At 46.2% G+C, this 18,307-nt stretch overlaps 1 protein-coding gene across 13 annotated transcripts in view; it reads left to right on the forward strand.

Moving 5' to 3' along the window:
- Window positions 1–18,307, forward strand: part of Cacna1d (calcium voltage-gated channel subunit alpha1 D) — a 296,027-nt gene that overhangs the window by 235,800 nt on the left and 41,920 nt on the right. For 7 of the 13 annotated variants that reach the window (XM_051204741.1, XM_051204752.1, XM_051204740.1 and 4 more), the window contains 5 exons: window positions 327–473; window positions 2,033–2,234; window positions 4,552–4,710; window positions 6,133–6,243; window positions 12,332–12,415. In XM_051204741.1, the coding sequence (XP_051060698.1) occupies window positions 327–473; window positions 2,033–2,234; window positions 4,552–4,710; window positions 6,133–6,243; window positions 12,332–12,415 (703 nt within the window). Of the gene's footprint in view, window positions 1–326; window positions 474–2,032; window positions 2,235–4,551; window positions 4,711–6,132; window positions 6,244–11,799; window positions 11,884–12,331; window positions 12,416–18,307 lie in introns of all 13 variants that reach the window. The other 6 variants (XM_051204746.1, XM_051204750.1, XM_051204739.1 and 3 more) reach the window with 2 other exon arrangements.

An 18,307-nucleotide genomic window follows, 5' to 3' on the forward strand; every position in this document is an offset into this window, starting at 1 on the left:
GAACACACTGAATCTCTAGCCACTCCTGCCTTGGAAAGTGTGCTTTGAATTAGTCATTACTGGAGAGTTACTTGAGGTGTAGAGAAGATTAAAAGTGCAGTGCCAGAGAGGAATTCCATTTGAACTGTGCTCAGGAGTGTGGCCTTACTGGGCTATGTATAATTTTGGGCTATTCTCAGGGGTGTGGCCTGACTGGACTATGTATAATTTTGGCTATGCTCAGAGGTGTGGTCTGCCTGGGGTTATGTGTAATGTTCTGGAGATGGGACTGAACTGATACCACCATATGTGTAAGCCATGATGACTCTAACTCCTTTCTTCTCCAGGGGGCTTTTCATTCTTTATAAGGACGGGGATGTTGACAGTCCTGTGGTCCGTGAGAGGATCTGGCAGAACAGTGATTTTAATTTTGACAATGTCCTTTCGGCCATGATGGCGCTCTTCACGGTCTCAACTTTTGAGGGCTGGCCTGCGTGAGTATGAAGAATATCCAGTCTCCTCATGAAGTCCCTACTGGCTCCTTGGGGACTCTGGGCTCTCATCCTTCCAGGAGAGAAGGGTTCTATTTTTTATCTTAACAGCTAGCAAGCTTGCCCCTGTGACTAACTTTGGGCAAATTGTCATCATTTCTTGCCAATGGTGTCTCCTCCATCTGAACAGGCAGGGGTTAAACATCTGCATCCTACTTCTGGCTTCGGATGTGAAGGGCCAAGGCATCATCTTTGGGTGTGGGTTAAAGAGGTTCTAAAAAGCATTTGCTGTGTAAGCTGCTAATGGTAGATGCCCTTCTGCTGTTCTCAAAGAGAATTTGAAAGTATCCAAACTGTCATTCATTCACTCATTATGATACATAATGAACACTAATGTGTGCCAGGCATGGACAGTTGCCACCCTGCCACTTCCTTCATGAAGATGCTTAAAAACTCATTCATAAATTATGCTTTCGATATCAACTCCATTCAACATGGCACTGTCCCTCCCTTAGAGCCTAGAACCAATAGAAATGCCACATAGTCATACCTAGTATAGAATAGGGTCTGGATGAATGGCTTGGATCTGGATGATTTACAATACTGGAACATAAGGAAGGGAGAAAGGGGAAAGCAAAAGGGGAGACTCTGGTGCTCTGTTGGCTCCTCTCAGATGTGCATGCCCAGAGGAGCTTCAGGAGGAGAGTGCCCAGGCTGGTTCCTGCTGGTTGCCAGTGCTCTCTGTTGGCTGTGATGGATATTCTCAGAAGTGTGTGTAGACAGCTGAGTGACACGTGCCTACTAGGAAGCTGATCTAGGAGAATGGGTATGGAGTAAGAGCAAGTAATGCCAGGTTTGGGATATGGTGCCTTAATGAGCCATTGGGGCAGCTGGCGGGATGTGATCTAGCCTGGGACTTGCAGCTACAAGGACCTGAGCCCAGCTCTGGACTGTGCCCTGAGGACTGTGACCGTAGCACTTGGCTGCTTTTCTGACCATGGATAAGAAGGGATGGCAGTGATACCTGCCCTTCTTGAGAGAAGTAATGACAAGAAGAGAGGACGAGAAAAAGCTTTTGTGTGTGGGATGGGGCTGAGAAAGGCTGACTGTGGTTAGAGTAGATTAGTTGAAGTTGGGGTGGTTTATGCCAATGTCTTTCTTCTTAAGAGTTCTATCTGACACTGTAATATCCCTTAACTTTAGAAATTTTGTTTGGGTACTGGGTGTCTGTAAGTATACACACAATTTTCAGTTCCTTCAATATGTCAGTGTGATGTGCTCTATCTCTTACCTGTTAACAGAAGGCTTCATTGTGGATGGTTTGTGAAATCCTTTTGATATTCTCTGATTATATCTGGATAACCCTCATCTAGATTCTAGCTGTCTGGGCATAAGGCTGAAGATGCCTAAGTGGCCAGGCTGTGTTTAGAGGCCTTGATGCTCCTACCCCACCCCTGCCCCATGACTGTGCAGAGGAATTCTGGGAACATCTGGTGGGGCTATGGGCTGGGCTGCTTGGACTGTGGGGTTGGCTGGTTGTCACCAGATTTGCTGTTCTCCAGGTTGCTGTACAAAGCTATTGACTCGAATGGAGAGAACGTTGGTCCAGTCTATAACCACCGTGTGGAGATCTCCATCTTCTTCATTATCTACATCATCATCGTTGCCTTCTTCATGATGAACATCTTCGTGGGCTTTGTTATCGTCACCTTCCAGGAGCAGGGAGAAAAAGAGTATAAGAACTGTGAGCTCGACAAAAATCAGGTTAAAGTCACACACTGTTTGTGCCTCTGTCCCTCAACTCAAGCCAGAGCAGAGCACCTCCTCTTTCAATGGCTTTCTCTACACAGAGGGGAGGGCTCGCCCCAGCTCAGGCCCTGTTCAGAGCACACCATCAGCCATGTTTGAATCTCTGCAGAGTTAGTCACCAGACACAGGATGGACTATGACTGGGGGACCAATCCCCAAGCTTACCTCGAGGAGTCAGAGAACACTGAGGCCACAGCCCATGGTTATGGCTGACCAGTGATGGTTTAGACTCTTGCATGGTACTGCGATTCAGAGCCAGAAATCACTCATTTAAACTTGCCCAGGCCCCTCAGGGAGGCTCTTTGATATCTGCTTGCTGCCAACTTTCTTCAGCTCTGTGCTGTTGAAGTTGTAGGCCAATCCTTCTTACTTGTGCTTCTGGGCGTAACTGCAGGACAAGGAGCAGAATCCCTGGCCTCTACTGACATCGCCTTCCTCTAGTAAGGAACCAAAATATTCCCAGAGATTGCCAGATGTCTTCTGGGGGCCACAGTTGGCTTCAATCAAAATAAGCTATCATTTCATAGGAAGAGTCAGAAACTTTGAACTTGGTGCTAGAGTTTTGCTGGCATTGTTCATCTCCCTCCCTGTGTTAGCGAATCTAGTAGAAGTAGGACCCTTGGCTCTGACTGAGATAATGCAAGGAAACCAAGAGCCTGTGCTCCAGCCCTGCTCTTCCTGTACCTGCTCAGTGACATTAGGTGCATCTCTGCTCCTGGAATCTTGGCCCCTTAACTCATGTTGAGATTATTTATGAAGGCATGAAGGAGTTACCCCTCAGACATTTTTGTTGTGGTTGTTGTTTTGTTATTTTTGAACCTTTAGCATATGAGTTTGAAAGTCTGTTCTGAGGGGTTTCCTCTGTCTTCTGTCAGATACATCTCTGCTGTTATGGTGACATGGTGAGCAAGTGCAGGCTTCCTGCAGGGTGGCCATGGTCTTAGGAGGTATCCCTGCCCTGGTGGCAACTGTGACTGTATGTGAGGGCATGCTGGCTTGGTCTATAGAAGAACTTCCCTATGTCAGAGTGTACTTGTAGCCCCTACCAGTGATAATCTGGGGGAAATTTGGCTTATTTCTTTGCCTACCCAAGTAAGAGGAGTGAAAGCAAAGCTAGGTAAACCATGCGGAGCTGGTGTTACATGTGTGTGAGAACTTAAAGTCCCAAATGGGTTGGAATCTGGTGTCCCTGGAGGCAGAGTGACACTAAGTCCCAAACACAGAGAACTTGTCTAAACCCTAGTTATGTCTGGAGTAAAGGCAGCGAAGAGGGAGGAGGGCGAAAGGAGGGAGGAAAGGTGTGACAAGTAGTTTTGGGGCCATTTTGTTACTAGTTATTTTCCCACCAGCCTGGTGCCACAGCTGTGCCAGTCCCAAATAGCACACAGAGACCCTGTATTAGATATAAAGCTGTTGGCCTGTTACTAACATTTCTTATTGGCTAGCTTTGCTTAAATATTAACCCATTTCTAATAATCTAAGTATTTCCACGTGGCCTTATCTTACCCGAGAGAGGGTCCGGACCTCTGCTCTCTCAAGTCTCTTCATGTTGAATCTCCTCCTACCTCTCCCATCAGAAGGGAGAGGGGAGGAAGGGGTGGATGGAGGGGTGGAGGAAGGAGCAAGCCTGGAGGCCAACTACAGGCATCATCTCAGCTTGCTCCAAAAAGGAACTAGTGTCTGTCCCAGAATAAGTAGAAGGATGGTAGTCTGTTCAGTTCAGTCTCACCATCTTTACTAACAATTCTCTGGAGATGCTGAGGTTAGCATGGTAAGCTCCCACCCTCCATAAGGCTGGATAGGCATTTTCTATGGGTCTGATGGAGTATCCAGAGAGCTTCCAGCCTCAGGAAGTAAAGCTCAGCCTCTGTGCTTCTTGAAGATTCCATGCCTGTGATTCCATTTCTATTGTTAGCTGGCTTCCACTTCTGGAGGACAGCACACGCAGGCCTGGCATCACCACCTGCTGGCAGAGAGGAAAGGCCATGACAAGGCTTAGTCCAAGCCCCCCTGCACCCCTTCTCCCTAAGAGACACTATAGAGTCTCAGCTGCGTGAGCTCTGCCTACAAGTCTGAGCCAACACAGTGGCTGCTGCACTTGCTTCTGAAGTTATCACAAGGCAAATGCTAGCTCATGCCAGAGATTCAGCCAGAGATTCACTCTTGTTCATGGTCATTTCCTTAAGAGGTAGAGTAAGCTCTTCCAGGCAGGTGACCACTATGTACTTCTTCCCTGGAAGCTCTCAGAACCCCTATGTTTCTACCATTGCAGCGACAGTGTGTTGAATACGCCTTGAAAGCACGCCCCTTAAGGAGATACATCCCCAAAAACCCCTACCAGTACAAGTTCTGGTACGTGGTAAACTCCTCGCCTTTTGAATACATGATGTTCGTCCTCATCATGCTCAACACGCTCTGCCTGGCCATGCAGGTAACAATGAAGATCACTGTGGGAACTAAACCTCTGTGTGCCGCACAGCTCTGTGCCCCAGATCCTCCCACTTTCTGTGGTCAGAGTTTCATTCTGCCTGATGGTTGTCATGGTGGACACATGCGGTCACCTTTATGTCTGGACCTATCTGAGTGACAGGGCTGTAGGTAGTGCTTCCATGGAGCCTGTGTGTGGTGGTTAGCATGGATCCTGGGACCCAAGAGTAGCTGTTTACCAAAGCTCCAGTGCCACCCAGGCTCCGGCTTCTGTCCTGGCTCCTGTCCTTAGCAGCTGGTGGTCCTGAGACTGTTCCCCGAGCTATACTTTCCTCATGAGTAACGTGGGAGGTCTACACCTATCTCAGGCCAAAGCACTCCACTGGATTATTCAAGTCTGGCACTTTGAAATGATTTTTAGATTTTTTTTCAAATTTAATTTTACATGTGTGATATTGTGCTGCCATGTTTATATGTGCTCCATGTATGTGCCTGGTGCCCACAGAAGTAAGAAGAGGAATTCGAATCCCCTGGAACTGGAGTTATGGATGATTGTGAGCCATCATGTGGGTGCTGGGAATCAAACCCAGGTCCTCTGTAAGAACAAGTGCTCTTAACCTCTGAGCCATCTCTCTAGTCCCTGTGTCTGGACTTTGGTCTGGACATGACACAGTGGCTCTCAGTGTTAAAAAGGATAACCCAAGTTACATTTCTGTCTACAAGGGGTTTCCAGGGCAGTAGTGCAATATTTTTTAGCTTTTTGAAATACTGGCCTGAAATATAGTAACTTCTTGCTGACCCTGACCAAGTCAAATTGCAGAGTAGTGTTGACAGTGAATCTTTCAGCAGTTGACTGTCTGATAGATGTGATACTAGGTCAGAAAGCAAGAACCATACTCTCTAAGCAGATTTCGCCCAGGCTTGAAGAACTTGAGCAAATCAAACCATCAGTTCTTTGCAGAAGACAGGTCTCTTGTCAAATACACATTCTTGAAGTTAAAAATGAAAATGTCTCTGAATGTTGATCTGTGCCTTAATAAGACATAAACCTAAAAAAAAAAAATAGTGTACGATTCATCGCTCATCAAATTCTACCTTTATCTGTAGACATTTAGATGGTAGGTGCAGTCAAGGACCTGACCATCATTCCCAACAGAGAAAAGGGTGACCCCCCTTACTTGAACTGAAAGAATGGGCATGTTATTTCCTCCATCGTCCAATCACCCTCATTGAGTTATAGACACCCACCTCCTGTGTTTTGTGGAAGTTCACCATATGACCTTGCAGTACTGGGTTGAATTGCTGGGAGAAGATGCTGTACTGGAGAGTGGGAAATAACCCCCAGGGTGCAAATGGCAGGGGGCCTCCCATTGCAAGAATGTGAGATCATAAGATTTGACAACTAAACCTCTGCCTTCATCCACAGCACTATGAGCAGTCCAAGATGTTCAATGATGCCATGGACATTCTGAACATGGTCTTCACGGGGGTGTTCACTGTTGAGATGGTTTTGAAAGTCATTGCATTTAAGCCCAAGGTAAGTTTCTGAATCTGTTGTGCAAAGGTTGTTGTTGAGTTACCTTAGAGAAGGATTTGCTTCCTTTTAGCCTTGTGTTGCTGAATTACACTAAACGGTTCTGTTAGCTAAGTAGGTTGCCACCTGAGAATATTAAAATATGATTAGGACATCTGTATACATATGGGAAAATAAATATGCAAAACCAAAAACTTATGAAAAGAATTCTAAGAAAAGGAGAGAAGAGAATTGGGAGTTTGTAGGCTGATTTTTCACTGTAAAATGTGGTTTTCTAATTTTGAGTAGCATCTCGTTCTGTCTCAGGAAAATGTAACTCATTATCTGAGCACTGGGGGAGTGTCTGATAATCATCAGAAAGAGTGACCCTGATTTCACTCTGAGATTTCTAACACGAAGACAGCTTCTATTTGTTGCTGCCCTATAGCTTCCTTTTTCCCTTTTATAGAAAGTTCTGGTACCTCTCATTGCTACACCATCTTTTGTTTGTTGTATTTAGAAAATTTTCATGTGTTTGTAAGAAAATGTGGCATGAACTATGTTACACTATGTTGAAGGAATGGCTGCATTGTGCCTTCTTTGGGAGGGAGTCAGCCCAGTCCCACAAAGCCCAAAGACTGTGGTGTCACAAGCTGTGTAGCTTGACATCAAAGAACACAGTTGTGAAACATCTGAAATCAGATGCTCAGTCCATCACAAACTTATTTCACTGCCCCATAACCTCCTTTCCTCATCTCTTCTGTGACCATACTGAGTCCAGTTGTTGGGGGCTATTGTGGAGAGTAAGGGTTTATTTCATTCAGTGTTTTAAGGGTACTTGGTGTGTAGCACCATGCTGGAGACTGCGACACCACCATTACACCATCGCTGCTATCTTCAAGCAGTGGTGTTCCTTCACTCTAAAGCCCTAGACTGAGGAGCAGAGATGAGCTGACTTGGGGGCCCCCTTCCCTAATGGTTAGCACAGACCCCAGCTCCCAGAACAGAGACTGGCAGAGCCTGGTGCCCAGGTGTTTGTACTCTGTGCAGGCAGCCAAGAAATATGGTACAACTTCAGAAATGGTTGGGTTCACATACTCTAAAGTTATTTAGAATTTGAATTCCACCCTGTTCCTTTTTTTAATTTGAAATAATTCGTAGGCAATCTTTAATCGGATCTTTGTCGACCAAAAAGAAAGGATATTTGTAAGTGATTAATTGGGGTGATTACAGTGGGTTCAAATTTGGGACCTTACGCATGGCCAGATGTTACATACTGTGACTTGTCCATACCTACCTACATACACATTCCCTTCTTTCCAAATTCATCAGAACCTCCTTGGGAACTTTGGTTTGCTTCTCTTTTGCCTATACTTCTTTGAACAATATTTGTCTGAACTGATGGGAAAGGTTGCAGAGTCAGAGCGTGGAACGTTCTTGAGAAATGTGCATGGAACAATCCCATGAAACATTTCCCAGCAACTCTATGCCATGTCATTCTGTGCCTGGCGATCAGGCTCTGAAGTTTTTTCAAAGCTTGTCCAGGCTGAGGAGAACACACTCACCCCCATGGCATGTGATCATGTGAGAGTGTGTGTTTATTTGTGAGCATACATGTGTGCCTATGTGTGAGTATGAGAATGTGCATCTGTGCACATACCCCTAAGGCCAATGCATCAATGGCTTGCAGTACATTGCTTGTCCTAGTGAGTCTCCAATCCTGGGAGGAATGTCCATTGCCATGTAAGCAGATAGGTAATACTGTTACACCACAGAAACTAATTTGCAATCAGTGCTCATAACAGAGCGTCTAGATGGGTGATTTCTACCAATAAGTGCACCGCTTTGTAGTTTTTCTCAGTAACATAGTTTCATGGCCTGAGATGACCTCAAATTATAATCCAAAGAACTGTTACAATAACAGCAGCATCCTTGTTCTTGAAGAGCAGCATTGCTGTGATGGCTTATGTGCCAGACAATGGGAGGAGGATGGATTCGCCAAGACACAGTGCTCCGAAGTCCTGCCTGACCTTTAAAACCCCATTCTTCCCATTGCTGCACAGTAGCCAAGCCCAGTGAGAATATTCTCTACAGAGCAGCTGGTGAGGGTCCCTCTGTCCTCATGGGCCGGTCAACAGGCTACATCTCTTTACTTACACACTCCAGGACCCAGCCCTTGGGATGGTGCCACCCACATCACCCGCATCACCCACATCACCCACATCACCCGCATTCAGGGTAGGCTTTCCCACTTCAATTAACTCAGTTAAGAAAATTGTTCACAGGCTTGCCCATGTTGCTATACCAGATAATTCCTCATTGAGATTATCTTCTCAGGTGAGTCTAGGTTATGTCCAATTGACAATTAAAGCTAAAAAGATCTACAAAGTAAATTCCCGATAGCCAGAGCTACACAGAAAAAACAAAAAACAAACAAAAACTAACCAACTAGCACAATAGCTTAAATGTCAGAGTCAGAAACACTTCTGAATAATAAAGTCATTGCATGTGGCTGACTGACTTGTTCTTTACAGGCAGGTAGAGGAGAAGGAAGGACAGAAGCCAGACAGGAAGGGAGGGAAGAAGGGATAGGGAAAAGATTTGGTTACTGGCTTCCCTTGAGAGGTCCTGGCTTTGAGTTCAGTTATAGAGGAGCATGTCACTCCTTCAGCTGGGAGGGTAGGTAGGGATGGGCCTGCCTGAGGAACCATGGTGTCTTCAATGCAGGAAGGGTGGAGAAGCTGAGTCATGATGCCAAGGCAGTGATTTCATGAAATAGGAGGCTGCTAAACAGGGAAGCAGTGTGTGGGAGGAAAGGGAGGCCTGACATTTCTGCCGCCCCTGGGCTATCAGACCTATCTGGCCAGAGCCTTGGCCTCCAGCCACACATGCCATGAAACCTCCAGTTTTGTAAACAAGGGAAGTCAGCCTTTAATTTGAACTGTAGGGATTTGGGCACCATGTTGGAACTGTGAAAGATTTGCTTAGCCTATCAGATTTCCAAAAATTTCCCCAAGTGTTTGGCCCTCACCTTGCTGATTCTAAGGGATTTTATCCACCACAGTGTACCAGAAAAGGCTCCATGAAGAATATCTTATACACAGATGGAATGACCCAGAGTGGAAACATTGGCCACGGTGCACACTGTAGGGCTGCAAGAGGAGTTGCTGTATAATGTGCATGTGGTAGAGGTAACCTGCAGATCTGTCAGGCAAGATGAGAACAGCAAATCATGGAATACAGGGAGGACAGGGGCTCTCTGAGTGTTTTGTAGTCTTAGCATTGGATTGAGGACTACATTCCACACTGCAGAAGAGTCTATGAAGAGAAAGGAAGGGCTTGTCTGTTAGCAGAGTCTTCAGTGATGCTGGTGATTAGAGAAATGCCGGTTACTCACTTGGAACAGTATAAATAGTTTAAGAGGACTCTGATGCGGAGGCATCATGTGACCCAGCTGCCCTGTGGAATGAAAGCAGAAGGCTGACTTGTACCCTGGGACCAGCTCTTTACCCTGCCCCTGACCCCATGTTTCACATCACAAGTCCATACCTCGGGGGTGCCTGTCTTCTCTCTGTTTGGCTTGCTGAGAATGCAGTATTCATGAGAACAAGCTAAGGAGATGTGAGCTGTACTTTTAAGCAAACATTCCTGGTGTGTTTGCTGCAGGACAATCCTATTTGGCAGCTCCTTGAACTTCTGAGAGAACTGTTTGAGCACCAGCCAGTAAGGGGAAAGTATAAGAGACACCATGACTGTAAAGGAGAGAGACCAAGTGCAGCTCAAGTCTCTGAAGTTGGGTCTGGGAGCAGTAAGCATCTGTCAGAATGACTTCCTGTTGATGGATGGGAGTGCCATTAGTAGGAAATAGAAAGACACCCCACCTCAGTTGTCAGAAGTCAGCATGCCCACCTTTTCCACAAAGCAACGGAAGGCTGTGGCTCTGCAGATGCTTCCCTCAATCCTAAATCTGATCATAGGCTTCTGGGCCTTGGTACTTCTCAACACCTCCTGTTCTATTTTTTCTCCATTTGTCTGTAAATGTACCCACTATATACATGCTGAGCCCCTCTCTCTAGAATTCAGCTCTGGATTTTTATTCTTAAAATGTGATCTCCCTTTTCAAGATACAAGTTGGCTTATAGACAAATCTTGAAGGGATAGCCCTGACAACTGGAAGCTTCCAGCTTCCAGCTCTGTACAGAACATAATCGCCACTTCCAGTGTGGCTTCCTAGAGAGTATTGGGAGTCAACAGGACCAGTGAAGCATGTAATGTGAAGGTCTTCAAAGGCATAAACCACACAATATACATCTGCATTTGCAAGTCACAAGTACATTAGAACTGACACAAGATACGAGGACCTGAAAACTGGGTATCAGGAAAAACTAAGGTATGAGTGGATTCAAGGCTCTGTGTGGCTGATAGGGTTGGTGGAGGTAATAACAGAAGAAGCTAAGCTTCCCAGTGCTTGGAAAGCTTTGGTGTGGTAGACCTTCTGGATGGAAGTGTGAGAAAGGTACAGTCAATATGGTAAGAGCTGAAGCAGTCAGAAGGACCTGGAGAGCCCCGTTAAGGAGCTGGCATTTGTCTAAGCTCAAAGGAGGAAGTGGGTTTGGGCTGATTAAGGCCAGAGGTACCCTGAGATTGGAAAGAGCCAGGGAGGTAGTTGAGAAATCCATTTATCCTGGAAGATGGAAAGCGCAGAGAAAAGCAAGGGTCAAGGTAGTGGGAGGCCATTGGCCACCTGAGATCATTGACACATCCTCTTTAGTCTTCAATGCTATTCCTCTCAGAACTTGCCTTGCTTGTCTTACTCCACAATCAAGAGTTTCTCTGCCCAGGGCCCTACCCTGAGGCTCTGTGCCCCTCTATGTCTGTCTCCCTATAAGCTGTGACCTTTAGATGAGTCTCCCTGTGCCCCTTAAGCCAAGAGCTCTTGGGGATCCTGCTGTACTGCGTAGCCTGTTATCTTTGCTAGACTAGTGAGGATGGGGGAGACTGCCAATCTGGTGGCTTTAAGTGGGAAAACAGAAATCAAGGGCTGTTGTGGAAGTATGGGGGAGCCTCACTCTTCCCTAAGCTTATAAGGATTTGGCATAGACACTCAGGGTATCAGGGCAGGGTTACCCTCTATCTGCCCAGGGCTATATATCTGTAGTGTGTGGTGTGTGTGTGTGTGTGTGTGTGTGTGTGTGTGTGGTGTGTGTCTGTGGTGTGTGTGTGTGTCTGTGGTGTGTGTCTGTGGTATGTGTATGTATGTGGTATGTGTGTGTGTGTGTGGTGTGTTTGTGTGGTGTGTGTCTGGGGTGTGTGTGTGTGTGTGAATGTGCATGTATGTGCACTCATGCACATCATGCCCATTCTTATTCATGCCCTCTCTCTCACACACACAGGAGTACAACCACCCCTCTGTGCCCCTTTCCACCAGTAGACAGTATTGTTGTCTCCTCTTTGGCTTTCCTGAATCTTCCCTGGTTGCTATGGGTGCTGTGGGGACTCGGATGTATCCCCCTCAAATGATCCATGTGATGTTCCCTTCATAAGTGCTCATAAACATCTGGCCCTGCCTGCTCTGTCCAGGGGTATTTTAGTGACGCCTGGAACACGTTTGACTCCCTCATCGTAATCGGCAGCATTATAGACGTGGCCCTCAGCGAAGCCGACGTAAGTATGCACCTGTGTGGCCTGCGTCTTCTCTCCTTCTGCACATTCTACTCCCTGCCCTGATGTGGCATCACCTGGACAAGTCACAGATCCCAGTTACACTTGATTGGAAACTAGGCATTTTCTCACAGAGGCTGTGGGAAGGAACCTTCTAGAGTAGAGCCTGAGCCAAAGGCCTCTGCAGACACAAATCACCTTTGCAGGGCTGACTCTCTGGCACCACTGACCCCAGGCACTAGTAGGCAAGGTAAGATAGGGTGTCTCTGGCTGTCCCATTTGCTCTGTCAAAATCCATCCAAAGTGACGTATCTACAACATGTTTGTCTCGGGGCGATTTTTCAAGTAGTCAAGTGGCACATTGTTAACGCTGTCCTTTTTTTTTTTTTTTTTTTTTTTTCTTCCTGTTGTGCTTCCTGTCCTCTGTGGCTTCTGAATGCTTGCCTAACAGCACTATTTCACTGATGCATGGAACACTTTTGATGCCTTAATTGTTGTGGGTAGCGTCGTTGATATTGCTATAACTGAAGTGAATGTAAGTAGCAAACTTTGTGTCCCTTAATGTGATTGTTTTCATTAAGCCTGGCGTAAAAGAGACTAGAAGGCCCACCATGAATCTCCATGCACATAAGAGTTGCAGGCACTGATCCATTTTAAAAGATAAAAGTCAATTTGTAGTTTCCCATCCCTTGTCCTATCTCCATCTGTTCCCCTAAAGAAATGGAAAAACAAACATAGAATTGACACTTTGGAACTGAAATGATTGTTTTTAAAGATCATACTCAAGTCTTAAGGGCCCATCACTCTGCAGCTGGGTATCTAGCAGATCTCCTGACTGCTCTGTGTCTCAATCTTTTCAGCTATAGGATGGAGTTAGTTGTGTGTACCTGGTACCCACACGGTTCTGGGAGACACAGAAGATGCCTCTAGCAATACCTGGCTTTAAGGTAGTTGCTGCCACTGTCCTCCTAGCTTTGAGTATGCTCTGAGTCTAGCTGGTGACATTGACCCTTAATCCCCAAAGAGTATTGCTGGAATGTGTCTGGAGAGATTCGGTGTCTTCTTTGTCACATGGTTTATTCTTGAAAAGGGAGCACGTACGTAGTACATAGAGTAAGCCCCTAGGACAGGCACTCTGACGACTCCAACTTCAAATTTTGAGAAGGAGAGCACCAATACCCTCAAGTGAAAGTCAGAGGCAGGCAGTAAAGGGCCCTGTCTGCTGGCCTATATCAGGATCAATGGCAGGCTTGGTAGATGCCAGTGTGTGTCCTTAAAGGCGGTGAATGGAGCTTGGGGAAGTACCGTTGTGTGGCGTCCGCTTTTGCTTTGTGTTGCCAGTCTAGCACTGCCTCCTGCCACCTCAGTGCTCTGCTCTGCCTGGCTCACATATGCAAGGCTGAGAATTGTCAGGTCCATCCTGGTGCCCAGACTGCCTGTGCCAAATGGGAACAATAATATTCCTCAGTGCCCCTCTGATGTAGCCAGGCCAACTCTAGTCAGTATGGATGGTTGGACAGCACCCAACCTGGCATTTCCTGCTGTACTCCAAGCCTAACTTATGGACTTGGGCTTCACTTTCCTCACTGATAGGTCCCATATTCTCTGAGAATAAAACTTCGTAAATATTTGTGAAAATATTTATTAAAATAGCAAGTTATGAAGACATACAATATTCATGCAGTTTTCCTGTGTACTATGTAAAACAGACTGTAAGATATTGCCATGATCACCAGGGTAAGATTTAAGCCCCCTTGCACCAAAATCCATGCCATGCCATGCCATGCCAATACTAAGATGATATTTCACTAGGCTTGGCCTGACCGCACACATCCCCCAACCTCCTTAAGCTGAGACTTAGATAAATTCAACTTTATGAGACATATTCTATAAGCAGCTCCAAAATTGCAATTATGACATGTAAATGGCATTTGGGTATAAAATAAGCAGGACCCTACCTTGGCTGTCATGTGGCATGACATTTGACTGCTCTATTTATCTCAAGACATTTGAAGTATTTATGATGTATATCAAGGAACTTCCCATGGATGAGAAACAACCTATGAAAACTATTCACATACCATAAGCTGTTGCCCTAATAGATGTTTTAGGTGCTATGAGCCAGAGGTCATAAACTCTTATTTTCTGGGTACCAGGATGTAGCTGAAATTGTTCACCATCTAGATACCCAGCTTTCTCATGCTGCCTACCTGTTGGCTAGCTAGTGTGACTTGGTAAACCCACAGGCAATACCTGCTTCATGGACTGGGAGCTAGCCCTACTCTTCAACTATGGCTTGGCCTTACCTGTCAGTATCTCAGGGTGGTCCTGCTGTTCTGTGGATGGGGGGAAGTCTATGCTTGAGTGTCTAGTTAGCAGTTTATGTCAAGTTTCTGTGCAAGATCTCTTTCATGATATCCAGTTCTTGTTGAAGACTCACACTGGGGAATATTCCCAGTTCCCAAAGCTGCTGTCAATCAGTGACATTTCCCTGGCTAGCTGTATTCTGAGACTAAGCACTCCTTAGCCTTGGCCTTGACAGCCCCTCCTCATGCTACCTATAGAGATCTGTGTTTGTTCACTGTCCCTTGATGCAAAGGTTATGCTCCTTGCTCATTTATTCTATCTTCAACACCAGTTGTACTGGGCATCTAATGCTTGTAGGCCTGGAGCTAGGCTCTGGGAATAATCAATGATTAACGAAACAAAGCAGAAGAACATTCTTATTCTCTGATGTTACAAATATTCCAGGATAGGAATATTTACTCCTATACCCTTCTTCCATATACACACAGTTCCCTAGGAGAGCAATGCATATCATATCTCCAGTTACCCTATCTCCTGATGTCCATAGTCAACAGCATGAATACCCTTGGTCCATTGTTGTCTGGTTTGAGTTGCCATCATCATCATGTTTTATGATGTTTAACCTGCTTTGCTCTCTCCCCCAGACTCTGTTGATCTTCCTTTGCTGTTGCCTAATTGGTTTTTCATGTTGGTTTTATTTTTAGAAAATTGTAGCGGCAAGTATATATAATCATATATACGGTGAAGTCATTAAGCAAAGGCGTTCTAGAGACTGTATACTTTGTTTCTGCTTCCCACCTTTGGTGTTTCACTGAGTTTTGCAGGACTTGCTAAGGATCATCCATGGTCATCTAAACTGTTTCTTCTCCATATGTCCTTGTCCTAACCAGGGCCTGGGCTCAGGCTTGCTTGGTCAGTCACATTGGCCTTCCAGAATGATCTGGCCTGGAAAATGAGGACTTTAGCTTGTTTGTAGTCTTTGCTACAACAAAAAGTTTTGATGGCCCTTTGCACTGTCCTGTCTGCATGCTCACCCAGCCCTGTCCATCTTTCTGTCCTCTCCATGCTCCCACCCTGTTTGCTCATGGTGTGCTGGCTTTCCTGAACCTGTCCCCTTCACCTTTGGTTGAAATGTCACCAAGCTGCTGAAATGTTGGGTGGCACTTTGCTTTCTTTTTGATGCCTGTTTGTTCCTTGAGTTCTGAAATGGTCAAGCAACAACTTTTCTGGCCCAGGGATGGCTGTTGCTGACATTCAGTCTTTTTTCATCCCATTGTTGCCCGAGAGTGTGTTCTTGCCTAGAAGCTGTGGCTGCTTCATGTTTATCAAAGAATATAAAAACTCAACGGGAGCTCACTCCCAGATCCTGAGAGTTGCTGCTGCCTTGTCAAATGCCCAGCTTAGACACTACAATTTCATTTGGTGTGCTGTCAGAATGAGGCTCTCAGTTTAGCTCTCAACTCCATGTGGTAGCCAGGAGCCAGGCTGAGGAACATGTTCTTGCAATAGCAGAAGCTACTGAAGCTGCCTGTTCCAAACCTTTAGGCAACAGTGGAATTCTGTTGACCATGGTTCACCCAGGTCCTTGAGGCCATTCTTGAAAAGAAAGGCATGTAGGGGGCAAGTCTTTACCCCCCTGCTTCCAGTTCTCTAGTGAATAAAAGTTGAGTATAGTACCAGGTCACTCATGCTCCTTGCCCATCCTCTCCCTATCCATTCCCAGTGCCCTTCTACCCCTTACATCCAAATTCTGGTCCCTCATCAGCTCCTGAAGGTTCTGCTGAGCTGGAACATCCCAGGTGGGCTTTTCCAGTGACCCCACTCTGTGACTAAGCCCCTGCTGAGAGTGTTTTGCTGAATTCTTGGTCCAATATCACAGTGGGCTAGGGACCAAGATCCTCTACTCTGAGAGCATATTAGAATAGTTCTGTGGCTTTCAAAATTCCTGAAGTGTAGAAGGCCCTGGTTCAGTTTAGAAAATTCCTTGGGTGGCATGTGGCCATTGGTGGCTTTAGAGCGCAGCCCAGGATCAGAGCAGCTGCCTTCTCTGCAGATGCAGCAGAGCCATCCTGGGGGCCTTCCACTTTGGTCCCCCATTGATGCCCAATACATCTGCCGCTATAGCAGCCCTCCCTGTCCTACAGTGTGTGGGGGCAGGGCCAACACTCAGGCTACTCTGGGGGTGCATGCCGCCTGAAGTGCTTTGTTCTTTCATTCCTGTGTTGTGTGGTTCACCGCTTTGTCTCCTGACAAATGATGTCTCCTCTCCTGCCCCTTTAAAAAAAAAAAAAAGAAAGAAAAAGAGTTTGAGTATATGTTGTGGTCCACACCTGTAATTTCAGTATGTAGGAGATGGATGCAGCTTCATAGTGAATTTGAATTTAATGATTGATGATTATCATCCTTCAGATACACTTAAACACATACACATTTCAAAAGTCCATTTAGCCAACTTTTGTCAGCCCAAAGGAAGAGGATCATAAATGGTCTGTCATGGAGCAACACATAGGAACAGAAGAGGGCAGCCAGGAAGAACAGGCTTCTCTGCTCTTGCAGATCCCACATATGTATTTTGGTAATGTAGCTGTAGAGGGCTCTGCACTGCCCTGTCCAGTCCTCTGAGCATGGACAAATGGAGCTGTGTACACACACACACACACACACACTCTCTCTCTCTCTCTCTCTCTCTCTCTCTCTCTCTCTCTCTCTCTCTCTCTCTCTCATGTGCACAGTCTAGTTGCCTGGGCAAAAGTGAAGCCTCCTCTCCACAGTCCTTAGAGGAGACTGATAAGGGGCAAGAGTGCTGGGACACTAATTCTGTGTATATGTATGTTATAGCCTCAAATTCAAAAACAAACAACGACAACAAAAAGAAACCCATGGTCTAAGCTAGGCATAGTGGCTCACACCTGTAACCCCATAACTTGAGAGGTAGAGACAGGGGAATCAGATTTTAATGCCAACACAAGCTGCATAATGAGTCCAGTCTAGTCAGAGCCCTTTCTGGTAATCAGGACCAGTTCCTGGGTCCAGAATTACTGCTGAATTACATACGGGCATCGTCCAATGTATCCAAACCCATTTTTCTTACTGAGGGCCATAGAATTCTTCTCTTTGGGCCCAGAAATCAGCAAAAGAACCAAGCCTTTCTTCTTCTGTGTCCCCAGAGGAGGAAGTATCTAGAAGCTATCCACCTACCTCCCCTGTATAGTTTTACGGTGTGCACAGGAAGCCTTTGGCTGGGAGTCACCAGCAGCAGCTCCTTCCCTTCATCCAGAGTCTCACTTCCTCAGTGCAAGTGACAGTGGCAGAGAGATAGGAGGTAGTCCCTTCCTCCATTCTTGCTATTATTATTTAAAGATGCTTCCTGGCAGGGAAGACTTGCCTCCAGCATCTTTGGATTTTCCTAAGCAATTCCCTAAAGGTCCTGGCTTAGCATTGAGTGGAGTTAAGAAGAGCTCAGCCCTTTGTGAAGGTGAGAGAAACCAATGAGCACCATTCTTAGGCCCTGGTCACCAGACACATGGTCATACCTGTGTGACACAGAGCTGCTGGGACCCAGGAAAACTAGCCCCACAATGTCCTTCCAGAGTCCTGAAAGCTGGAGTGCTTGTCTGACTGGGGCCAGGCTGAACTTCAGACCAAGCAGTACAGGTGGCTAGACAGAAGCCTGCCTCTTTCCTTACACTGACCTTCCAGTCCTTCAGCAGAGATATTGATTCAGTGGGACGGACGCATGGAACGCTCAAGTGTGAGGACCACAGGCAGGGCCGCTGTTTTTCCCATGGCTAGACTTACTCTGGGCCAGGAGGTCTGCTGCAGGAGGTCAGCTCCTTTGACTGAGCCAGAGAAGCAGAGGTTTCTCTGAGCCTGACTTTAGAGACCACTGACGTATGTACCACAATCTTTGACAAGTCAGTCGCCTGATACCTCACATCCCTGGGAGGAAACTAGACTAGAATAGTGAATCTGTGCTCCTGTCAATGGCCGCCCCCACCTCTAGTCCAGTTCCAGAATGAGGCACTGGTATTTTCTCAGGGCAGGAGCAGCAGTTAATGTAGACATTAACTACACACTAGTAAAAGGGGGGAAATGTCTCCTGAGCTATTGCTTCCTTCCC

This window comes from Phodopus roborovskii, unplaced genomic scaffold, assembly GCF_943737965.1.
Source record: "Phodopus roborovskii unplaced genomic scaffold, PHOROB, whole genome shotgun sequence".
NCBI lineage: Eukaryota > Metazoa > Chordata > Mammalia > Rodentia > Cricetidae > Phodopus > Phodopus roborovskii.